The sequence below is a fragment of the Etheostoma spectabile genome, unplaced genomic scaffold (genome assembly GCF_008692095.1).
Source record: "Etheostoma spectabile isolate EspeVRDwgs_2016 unplaced genomic scaffold, UIUC_Espe_1.0 scaffold00006713, whole genome shotgun sequence".
NCBI lineage: Eukaryota > Metazoa > Chordata > Actinopteri > Perciformes > Percidae > Etheostoma > Etheostoma spectabile.
Window position 1 is genome coordinate 28,400 of NW_022603418.1, and position 11,357 is coordinate 39,756.

General features: G+C 37.8%; 1 protein-coding gene across 1 annotated transcript; it reads right to left on the minus strand.

Moving 5' to 3' along the window:
• Positions 1-128: 128 nt before the first annotated feature.
• Positions 129-9,364, minus strand: LOC116678230 (major histocompatibility complex class I-related gene protein). The gene is made up of 8 exons (XM_032508245.1): positions 9,361-9,364; positions 9,096-9,099; positions 4,378-4,444; positions 3,904-4,173; positions 2,993-3,268; positions 1,893-2,195; positions 1,333-1,437; positions 129-211 (listed from the first exon to the last, which is right to left on the minus strand). The coding sequence occupies exons 3-8, from the start codon at positions 4,424-4,426 to the stop codon at positions 144-146; spliced, it is 1,071 nt and encodes a 356-aa protein (XP_032364136.1). The 5' UTR covers positions 4,427-4,444; positions 9,096-9,099; positions 9,361-9,364; the 3' UTR covers positions 129-143.
• Positions 9,365-11,357: the final 1,993 nt, after the last annotated feature.

An 11,357-nucleotide genomic window follows, 5' to 3' on the forward strand; every position in this document is an offset into this window, starting at 1 on the left:
TACATATATATATATATATATATATATATATATATATATATATATACATATATATAAAGAAATAAAAGCCTTGGAACAATGCAGTCAGTACACAATACAATCACCTCCAGTCCTTCTCATATCCATCCATATTCATGCGTTTATCATTTAGATTCTGGATTCAGTTTCTCAGAGGACTCAACACTGTTGTCAGGAGATGGAGGGCGTATGGCTGAAATATAAAACAAAAGACAAATCATTTTAGTTCTCACAGTGGTCACTTCTCCCCCACTGGATATGATTCCCTCTTCTATCCACTCATACAGATAAATACATCTCTTCTTTTCTCTTTAATACTATAATCTTGGGTTTTATTAATCCATTTGTTCCTTGTACAGAAATAAACTCGACAGAGATTGTTCCAGTAGAAAAGTAACTAAGTGTTCCTTAAGTGCCATTTACCTGCTGATAAGTCTGCAATGGACATGAGTGTATCTTAGTGCAGTGTGTCCCAACAGGTACAAGTACCCCCCCCCCCCCCCCCCCCCCAGCCCTGTCAGATGAACTCACGTACCCCTTCATCAATTCCCAATGAATGCTCCAAATGTATAACACTTCATTTTATAAAACAAGTTTTCATAAAGTTGAACTGTAAATATTAAGGTGGGTTTTGGTCTGCAATACTACTACTAGGCTACTACTACTACTACTACTACTACTTAGAGTGAAGCTGAATACTTCAACCATTTATCCACTATCGTTTCTTTTAGCTAACTATTTCTAACAGGCATCCAGTACTTTACTTATAACTAATCATTTGAAGTATTTAACTTTTAACGTGTGCTCGCTTGATAACTAGTTTTCTCTTACCTAATTGCAACATGTGGTGTTGTTGACTTAATGCCAATATCTGGATATATTCTTTTTTTAATCAAATCATAGTTTGTAAATGTTCAGTAAAGCTGAATTTTTCCTCGTAGCCCCTGGCAACAGCAGAGGTACCCCTGGGGTACACATACCCCTGGTTGGTAATAACTATCTTAGTGTATGGAACACACTGACAAACAAATATACTTATTTTCTAAAGGTTAACCGCCTTTAAACATACTTTATGAAAAGCTGAAGCAAGTAAGATGAAATGTTAACACATAAATAATAAACTGTTCAACCAAAATATGAATTTGGTTCTTCTAGTCATCATATTATAATTATACTGCAGCTCTGAGCCTCACACCGCTTACTGCTGAACTTTGAAGATCCAGACTTTAAAGTCTAAGTCAAAGCGCTCATTTTAAGTCTAAAATCTAAATACTGAGAAAGAAAAGAGGCAATCTCTCTGTTTGAGTGTCTCACCTTTCTTCTTTCTGTAAACTAGGACTCCGATCACACTAGCGAGGAGGACGAGAGCGAGAACAACCACTGCAGCGATGACGGGGACGGTCATGTCAGTGGGCTTCTCTGTTGAGCAGAAAACAACAAAAAATAGTCCCAACCTGAACAGATGAAGCAGGTTAGAAGAGAAGAACCTCCATTTATCAACCAGACCACAATCCTGGATACAGACATTATCTGTTACGTTTACAAAAGTCTTTAGTATGATTCATTATGGAAATGTTTCTTTTTCATTAAATCAAAGCTGAATAACTGGTAAGCAGACGGCACAAAAATCATTGTGGTGGAAAACAACAATCTCTCCAAAAACGTTTAAAACTTTTAGTCTACGTTAGTGTAAATGTAAAGAATGGTTTAATGATCTAATCCTTAAAGTTATATATTTAAAAAATCTGAAAAGAAACTGATAACAAAACCATTGAAGGAAACAAAACTTCCAACACATAAAAATAAATGAGGTACAGGACTGTTAGAGGAAACTAAATGTGTGTTTCCTTCATCTCCTCTGACAGAAGTCTCACCTCTGTTGGTCCTGATCTCTGCTTTGTCCAGTTTGGTGACGATGTCGTCCTCCACACCAGAGAGCTGAAACACACAGTCGTACCTCCTCCAGTCTTCAGCTGGGACTGATGAAAGGTCCAGGTCTACACTCATCTGGAAGGATCCATCGTGGTTGGGGAGGATCTCTCCGAGGTCCACGTCCTCATGAAGCTCCTCTCCATCTTTCCTCCAGAACATCATGGCTCTGTCAGGGTAGAAACCTGTAGCGTGGCAGCTGACTGGAGAGGACGGAGACTTCTGGAGGAGAGACACTGAGGGAACCTCTGCAGAGAGAGAGAGAGAGAGAGAGGTCAAATGTGAATGGAAAGAAAAGGTTAAAAAAAAAATGAAGAAAAATACAAAAGGGAATTGTTAACAGGTGTGAAAATTCTTCCAAGTAAAATAAATAAGTAAATAAACCTCAAACAACAACACTAGGAGTGTGAAGCCGTGCTAGCAGCTCTGAGGTTGTTCTGAGGTACAGCGACGCTTTGAGCTCATTTTACCAGCATGTTGATGTGTGGCAGGTTATAATCTCAGCTCTGCATGTTAGCTTTCTAATATTTCCTCATTAGCGCTAAACCTAAAGTACAGCTGAGGCTGAGAGAATGTCATTAGTTTTGCAGGTATTTGGTCATAAATTAAATTACTGGATAAACAGAAGGATTTGACCTGATGATGGCGTTAGCTGAAAAGTCAGAGGTTCAAAGTTTTTACAATCGATTCTCTGGGACCATGAATATATGTACAGTATTTTACAGCCATCCAGTGAGTCTGTAACAAGCTGAAGGACAAACGGACCAACTGACAGACCACCTGTCAATGCAGTTCAACTTACTTACCGTATGCTAACTGAGCACTGGAGATCATTGGCTATTGATAGAAAGTAATGTCAGAGCACTCTAACTTGTGGGTCTCTACTGATTGAGGAGGGCTAGATCAAATCTTACCACCACAGAAAACAGCCAAAAAGAAGGTGATGTCAGACTGATTGGAGTGATAATAAAATGACAGGTCAGTCTGAGCAGACTGGAGGAACATTGTTGTGTTCATGAAACTTCATCAGGAAATGGGATTCTACCTTTTCTCAGCAGAGAGCTCTTCTTGTAGTCCACATACATCTTCAGCCGTTCCGGAAGTATCTCAGTAAGGAGAATCTCAAGTTTTATTCTAAATATTTCAGCATCCCATCTTTGTTTGATGATGACAGCTTCTGGTTTCAGAGCGACCCATGTCGATGTCTTCAGGTTGAATGATATGAAGTCTTCTCCATTATAACCAAACTGAGTAAAACCATTGACCTCTCCAGTCTCATTGTCCCACTCACAGCCAGCAATGTTCTGGAGAATGTGGACACCTGAGAGACAGAGACTGTCATTACAATAATGCATACTACTAATACTAATAATACTAATAATGATAATAATATTATAACTTTTACTTCTTGGATTACAACAACAGGGTGAAGTGGGTCAGATGAAGTTTCTAGAGTCAGTTAGATGCTCTCCGCCGACTGCAAAACTCCAGTGCATTATGGGAAACAGCCGGGTTTTGTCTCAGATGTTTGACCACAAACCTTACAGGTTACAAAACTTCTTTCATAATTAATTACTAATAAAGACTTTAAATGTATTAGTCTGATTTTGTGCAATTAAAGTTTTCTTGGTTAACAGAATATTTTAATGACGAAAACTTTAAGCCTAGTCAGGCTGGTAAAGTTAATTTCAAATATTCCAGAAAGTATCAAATCTTAGTTATTTAATATTTTAACAATTATACAAACAGACAGAGCCCTCAGTTTCGTTATCTGACAGGTCAATGAAGGAAATAAAGGATGTCTTGGATTACTGCTTTTCCTCTTCCAGTGTATGTTATTTATTATAGAAAGATATTGTGACTATGTATTGATGTTATGAATTTCATTATCTCAAAGTGGGGATGAGTTTGGGTCACTTTAATATAAAATGAAGATGTAGAACAGTTTAGCATTACCTCCAGTTTGGTTGAAGCTCTGCTTCAAGATATCCATCCTGGCTTTGAAATGGGCAGGCAGACTCTCAAAACAATCTGCTGTAGACAGTTCCCAATGCTCAGGGTGGTTTTCGAAAAATGTTTTCACCCAGTCCTGTTTGGGTTCTAGTATCTTTTTGTTGGTGTCGCAGTAAACCACCGGATTATCATCCACCTCTGTAGTAGTCATAAACTCTGGGAGGTTTGGGACTCCAGAAGATGCAGTGGAGAAAAACTTGAGTGAGTGTTGCACTGCAGGACAAACAAGGTTTATAGATTCTGCATAAATAGACATTTTATCATAAATACGATGGCACTATTATGATTCAGTTAATCTAAGACATGATAGTCTCAAAGTGAAAGTGAAACTTAACTCCAGCTGAGTTCCAGAGCTACACAGGAACAAAACGCAGAGCTGAGAGGAAAGTAAAGCAAATAATTAAAATGTGATCTTACCTGGAGATGAGACGTGACAGAAGAGAAGCAACAACAGAAACTTCTTCATCTTGTTCTGATAAAGACGGGTCCGAGGACCGAGACGGTTCAGATGTTTTGTCTTCTGGGATTTTTCTCCGAGGAGGGACAGGCTCGGTCGAGACGAACTGCGCCTCGCCTGGAAAATGGACGAGAGCAGGGGTGGGGGACAGAAAGCTGCAGTTGGACAGTGTCCAGCTGATTCCAGCAGCCTTCAGGCTGAATACCAAGTGACAGAAACACTGTGGTGCAATTCTGATTTAATAAAATATAATCAGACCCACATATCAGCTGGTACACAGTCTCTAGATGTTTTAATTACTGCAGGGTAGCTCTCAAAATGCTCTATATGCAATATGTAGATATGTAGATATATAGATATGGTCAATGATGAATCTGCTGAGGTTTTGCCAAAATCTTCTGGTGTGTGAACAATACCAAAAAAGGTGCAAAACTGTTTCTGGGAGATCTTTACAGAAAGAACAGTTTGTATTGATGTCTCTTTTAAATTTTAGCATGTAATGATTCGCAGGGTAGTATCTGTGAATTATTCTAAATGATACTTCTTTCACCTTGTTTACTATAAGTATTTGTGAGGAATCATCCAAACCTTTTTCCATTCAATGTCATTATCAAATCAGTTCCAATAAAATGTAAAATTTGGAATAGAAACAATTTCTTTCTGAAATAAAGCACGGATGTTCTTATTATTTCGAGGAAGTTGGGAAAAAACAGATTTTTCCAGCTGGTGATTCAGCCACATTGGGGAGGGGGGGGGGGGGGACAGTAGTAGGAGGATGTCTACTAGAATATCTGAAAAGCATCATTGTGTCTGATGGAATGGTGTCAAATACAATGGTGAATTCTCTTGGCGTAACAGGAATGTTATATGTTGATAGAAACTCACTGTAAGTGAGAAGTTGCCCCTCTCCATTAAACAGCTGATCCACCAGCAGAATCTGATTAGGTACCCAATCCTCAAAGAAGAGTGGTTTGTTTTTATTTAATAAATCTGTTATTCCAGATTAGGTATCTGTGAGGTGAGAAGTTATGCTTATATAATTAGACACCATGATAAAAGGACCTGCTTGTGGAAGGTGGACAGTTTTACAGGGAGTCTGTCTACATTATAGCTACAGTTCAAAATAAAGCCCAGACCAGCGAAGCAAGAGAATATATAGTGGGGAATAAAATTCCAGATTGAGACATGGTTTTTAAGAAAATACTTAGCCCAGTTAATCTTAAAAGTATTATTTAGAGTATTGAAGTCCAAAAAGTTGAGCCCACCAGATTCATAATTATTCATGACCCTTTTTTTATATAATGGATATGAATTTTCCAGATAAAGTCAAAAGTCCTTCTATCAATATCTTTACAAATGTTCCTGTCCAGGTGTAAAGAGAGAGCTGCGTATGTGAGCCGGGATATCCCTTCAGCCTTGGTGATAACACTCGGCCTTTAGAGATAAGTCCCTTTGCAACCACTGGTTCAGTTTGTTCCGAGTTTAATGATTGGAGAGAAATTTACTGAACATCTCACTTTCTGATCTTTAGAGATAATATTCCTAAGTACGTAACTTCTTCCTTGAATGGAATGTTGCAAATAGTTTGGATATTACAATCTCTTAAAGGTAACAGTTCATCTTTATTAATATTTGACCTGGTGTCTCTGTTCTGACGTCACAGGGGCTCCAGTCCGTTAGGTTTGCCACTTCTGAAAGTTTAGCAGTTAAACTTTGTGATCGGTACGTCACCGGGAGAAGAAGAGAGGAGAAGAAGTGGCGTTGCACACTTGAAAGACATAATGTAGGTTATTGTATCGCAACTCAGACATACTATTTGCTACTTGTTTGTGAAGATAAAAATAAAGTTTTTACAATCCATTCTCTTCAGGAACTTTATTTAAACAGACCTGACACCATTCATAATTGCACATCCAAAATGGATTATAATACATTTTATGAACAAATAAAAGTAAATACCTATAGACTTTATTGATGTGAGAGCAAGTAGACAATGTGCAGAAAGCATAATAAAGAAACTAGTGCCGGTCTGGAACAGGCCGACTGCTTGTCATTGCTGATGGCAGCATCCCCCCCGAACACTTGTTTCCCAAAGCACTTACTGTTATGCAGACCCTGTGAGGAATTTTGATTCTACCTTCTCTCAGCAGAGATCTTGCCATTCAGGATCCATCTTAGTGAGGAAAATCACTCATGGTGTTTATTTTTTAGATTTCTCAGTTTGGTGATTCCAGACCTCGGCGAACTCAGAGGTAACAATACGATTTGATCATTTCTGATCTAGTTTCACCCAAGTTGGTCCTGATCTCTGCTTTGCTGTTGTTGTTAAATGTATTTTTTAATCCTTAATCTTTAAAAACTTTCAATAAAATATTGATGAATCAACTGCAGGACTTTTACAGTCAACTTAATGTGTGTTTCCTTCCTCACTTCTGATTCTAGTCCTAATTTTGAAACACCAATAAATCAGGAATAAAAAAAGGGCTGAATTACTCCACCAGCGTTGAACACTGCCATGGGTGAGGGTGAGGAGTAAGACCCAATGCAGACAACTGGACAGCCCGGAGACAGTTTAGGGATTGATGGTTAAGGTGCACATAAGCATACTGACCAGTCCAAACAGAGATAGTATAGAGTCCTGAGGTAGCAGGAATGGACAGGGAGGGGTGCAGGCAGGCAACAGGTCCAGGTAACAGAGGCTTGAAAGCAATAGCAAGAAACAACAAAGCATCTATGGTCAAGAGTGAGCAGGACAGAGACAGCTGAATCTCCTCAGGGCTGAAGAGGAAAGTAGGAACAGGTGAGCAGGTGGGAAGGAGGTGAACTGGCATCTCTCCATCTACCAGTCCACACTCCGTAAGGGGGACTTGAACCAGCAGTCCTCTGGTTCTACTGCCACCCTCAAACGGACGTTGTTGGCAGGATTTGAAGGCGTGGGGAGACCGCAATAGATTTCCAGATCTGTAACCATTATCTTAAATTGTACTAAATCCTGATGTCAATAGCATAATAGAAACATATTTATTCAAACGTTGTACAGATTGCCATAGTTTAATTTTATTTTTGAAATGGACTTTGACAGAGTGCAGGCTTTTTGTAAGAAAAGATTGTGTTGTAATATTTGAAAAATGAACGTGAGGAAACCCGTTGACATGCTGGAGCTGGTGCTTGTGTTCTAGCAGCTGGTTTCTCTGCTCACTTCTCTCACAGCTGACTCAGCTCAGAGGTCTGATGCTCTCTAGTGGAGACAGAAGGAAAGACACTCACTCCTCACTGAACCAACTACAATGGAAGATCTGGATTGCAGTGTTCCTTCATACTCACACATAACTAAAAAAAAGTATGTTTTAATCTATTTATTGTTATGGTTCAGGTCTGATGAACTTATGCAAATTCATCAAATACAAAAACACGATAAATCCTATAATTCCCATTTGAACCTATGTACACAAGTATTTTAGAAGTGGTTTGATGAATGGTTTCTTTTTTTTATGACTTTAGTTGGTAGCTGCTGTAGTGATCCCTCTCCAAAGGACACCAGCATCGGTTCTTTCCAGATGTTAATACCTCAGCGATGCTTATCAGATCATCACATCATGCAGAAACATTTAAACATGATTTATGAATTTACACCTGGCCATTTTGAGGTATCCTGTGACTTTCTGACAGGTCCTATCACTTAATATCATAATGTTGGGTTAAACAAGTTTTGTTAAGGCATATTTATGATGCAAAATAGTTTCAAATATTGATCGTATCCTCTTAATCTAAGCCGTTAAGAGACAGTAAGAAATACAAAAGAACCTGGATTTAATTTTCATTTTATTTAATATTTGATTTCATAATGTATGCACTATGATTGGTCCAAAACTTTAAATTTTCAGTCAAAATTATAATTATTGCATTATTGTGGTTCCAGCTGTTTCCTGTAACTAGTTTGGGACTCCAGAAGAAGCAGAAAAATCCCGATGGAGTGTTTCACTGTGGGACTGTCACGTGCCGTGTTGTGTGTGTGTGATACTCTGGTTTCAGCAGATCATTCTGTTGGATAACTGGTTGTCTAGTCCTAAAGAAGTAAGAGTTTATCAAAGCCCTATTAATACTTTTCAAAAGTGTCTTAAAGAACACAATGAGGCCAGTGTCTAATAACTCACTCTCAGGGCACACCTCATGAAGATATTCTTAAAAAAGCACTTTACTTCATTTCCCACCTCACAACACAAGATATGTTTACTATATAAGTGTTATAAGTGTTTGTGTATGTATGCATCTGTGTCTATGATGTGTAAATAATAATGTGTAAATAACTGAAGAATAAGATTTACTAAAGAATAAAAGTAGAGAAAGGGGGTCGGACTTGATAAGTTGTTTATCAACTTCTTCCTACTCCTTTTGAACATGGAAAATGTTTGTTGCGTTTGAATGACTTTCAATATTGGAAGACTGTGCTAAAATGTACATGACCTTATTTATGTCATTTTAATTATATATGTATGCAGGAATGCATGTATATAAATCTTTTATTTTAATGTTGTTTTTTTTATGTTCAAATAAACTATTAAACAAACAAACAACAAATACTACGTTTAATATTAAATATATGAAATACACATTTAAAGTTACTTTATGTATTTTTTGTTTGAAGGACGTTAATTAACACACAAACATCCAACACATGTAAACTTAATGAGTCACTCAGAGTAACAGAACAAGGCTGTGTTATGTTATCCAGCTCTACAGGAACTGACAAAGGCCTTTTACCTGGAGATTAAACATAAGCAGGAGGAGCAAGATAAATATTTTTTTCAAATAATTTATACTCTTTATTGATCCACCTTGGCAGTGCCCAGGAGGTGAACTAGCATCTCTACAGCTACACACGTACTTTGGGACGAATGGGGACTTTAACCAGCGACCCTCCAGTTCCCAAACCAACTCTCTACGGACTGAGCTACTGCCACCCCAAATAGATATGTACATGTTCTTAAAAAAAGAAGTAGAACTGGAAAGCTCTGCTCGTCTTCATTCCAAAAGTTGTTTCCTGGTTTAATGAGACGTGATTCTTTCACCTGCAGTATGAGGTGTGTTCCCCTGTGAATGACTCCTTAATGGTGAACAAGGACTTCACTCTGACCAAAAGGGATTTTAGACATGTTCTGGTTTCATCTGAGTCTCTGTTACCTGTTCCTGCCTGCTTCCACTAAAGCTCTCTGCTTGTGCTTGTCTGCTGCTAAAGTCCAAAACACATTGCATCATGTAACACAACATGAAGCTAGTTATGAGTTCCCTTTCATTTAGTTCTTGCTCCTGTAATAAATAAGTGTCCTGTCAGACTCTAACGGCCTCTGTGCTGCTTCCTTTCCCCTACAGAGACCTGGGTTGGAACAAAGGTTTAGTGAACTGAAAGATCAGACGCTGAGTCCAGAAAACATCTTCTGACTTCCACGTTTGACTAATAAAGATTAAAATCTTATAAATCTGAGTCAGAAGTTTTCACACTTTCTTACTCTGACAACAGAAAAAAACTGAATGATGCATTTTGAATGTAAGAGTCATTTAATTTCACATCAAAAATACTAAAATAAAATACAAAATATGAGAATATCAAACACTTCTGATGTGCTGAGTGTTGGCTGAGATTCTTAAAGACCAAAACCACACTTTAAAATAAATATATAATCAGAATATTTACACAACATTTTTCTTGTAATTAAGCTAAATAATCAAGATGTTGATGTCCAGTTGTCAAACACCAGAGAGGACATTTTATTTAGCCCTACTACACTGGGATGGTTCCATAAATGTTACAGTAGTTTATCCATATGACTCAAACCATACGCATATCTAGATAGAGTACAAATAGAGGTATATATTATATAAACTGAATGTTTGAGTATACAAACCTATAATACAGAAAGTATTTTAATCACACACAAACATATCTTTCACCATTAAGATGTTCAATTCCACATAGCGAAAAACTCAACAGCTAGCTGAGGTCAAATATGGCGGTCAAGCATTTATATCCATAATCCCTTTCTTGTTTGCCTCTGCAACTCTCAATAAGTTATTTACACTGCTGAAAACCATAGGCCTAAAATATTAAATGAAGTTAAATGTCCATACAATACAGTAACGCGAGCTAAGTTGCTGTCCCTCTCCACTCTACTCCTGCTACCTGCTAAGCTCCATCTGTTCAGGGTAGCTCAGAAGGGGCCACTCATGCAACTAGACAGGTGCTGTTACACCACACACTATACCCAGGTTAATTTAATGTTACCACGTGCACCTGCAATAAGGTGTTTTAATACACTGATCTGTGGGATGACGTTTGCAGCTAAAATGCATTCAAGCATGTAAATATGCACACACAGTCATACCCTGCATCTTTCTCCCTGCTTATTGTCTACTGCTTCACTTTCTAGCTTTTGTTTTTTTCTAAACACTCGTACACACAGGCGCCTGCCTTTAGCAACTGAACCCAGGTGTGTTCTTTTAGGGAGTTATTATCACGTTTATCCAAGTTCAAGAGTCCATATCCCCAGATGAGATGATTTTTATTTGTTATTTGACAATATAAACATACACTGACCTCCTCGAGCTTTTATTTTGTTACTTCCGGTTACCGGCATTTCATTTGAAAATTAGCTAAATATTTAGTTTCACCCGAAACATTTGGATTTAACATTTAGATTTAGAGTTGACATTTAGATTTAGATTTAACATTTAGACAAAATGTGACAAAATGTTGCTGTTATTTTCAGCGTGAGCCGCTTTACAAACGGCGCCCCATAGTTAGGTGGATCCAAATGCAGGAGATATAGTATATATATATATATATATATATATATATATATATATATATATATATATATAAAAGCCTAGGAACAATGCAGTCAGTACACAATACAATCACCTCCAGTCCTTCTCATATCCATCC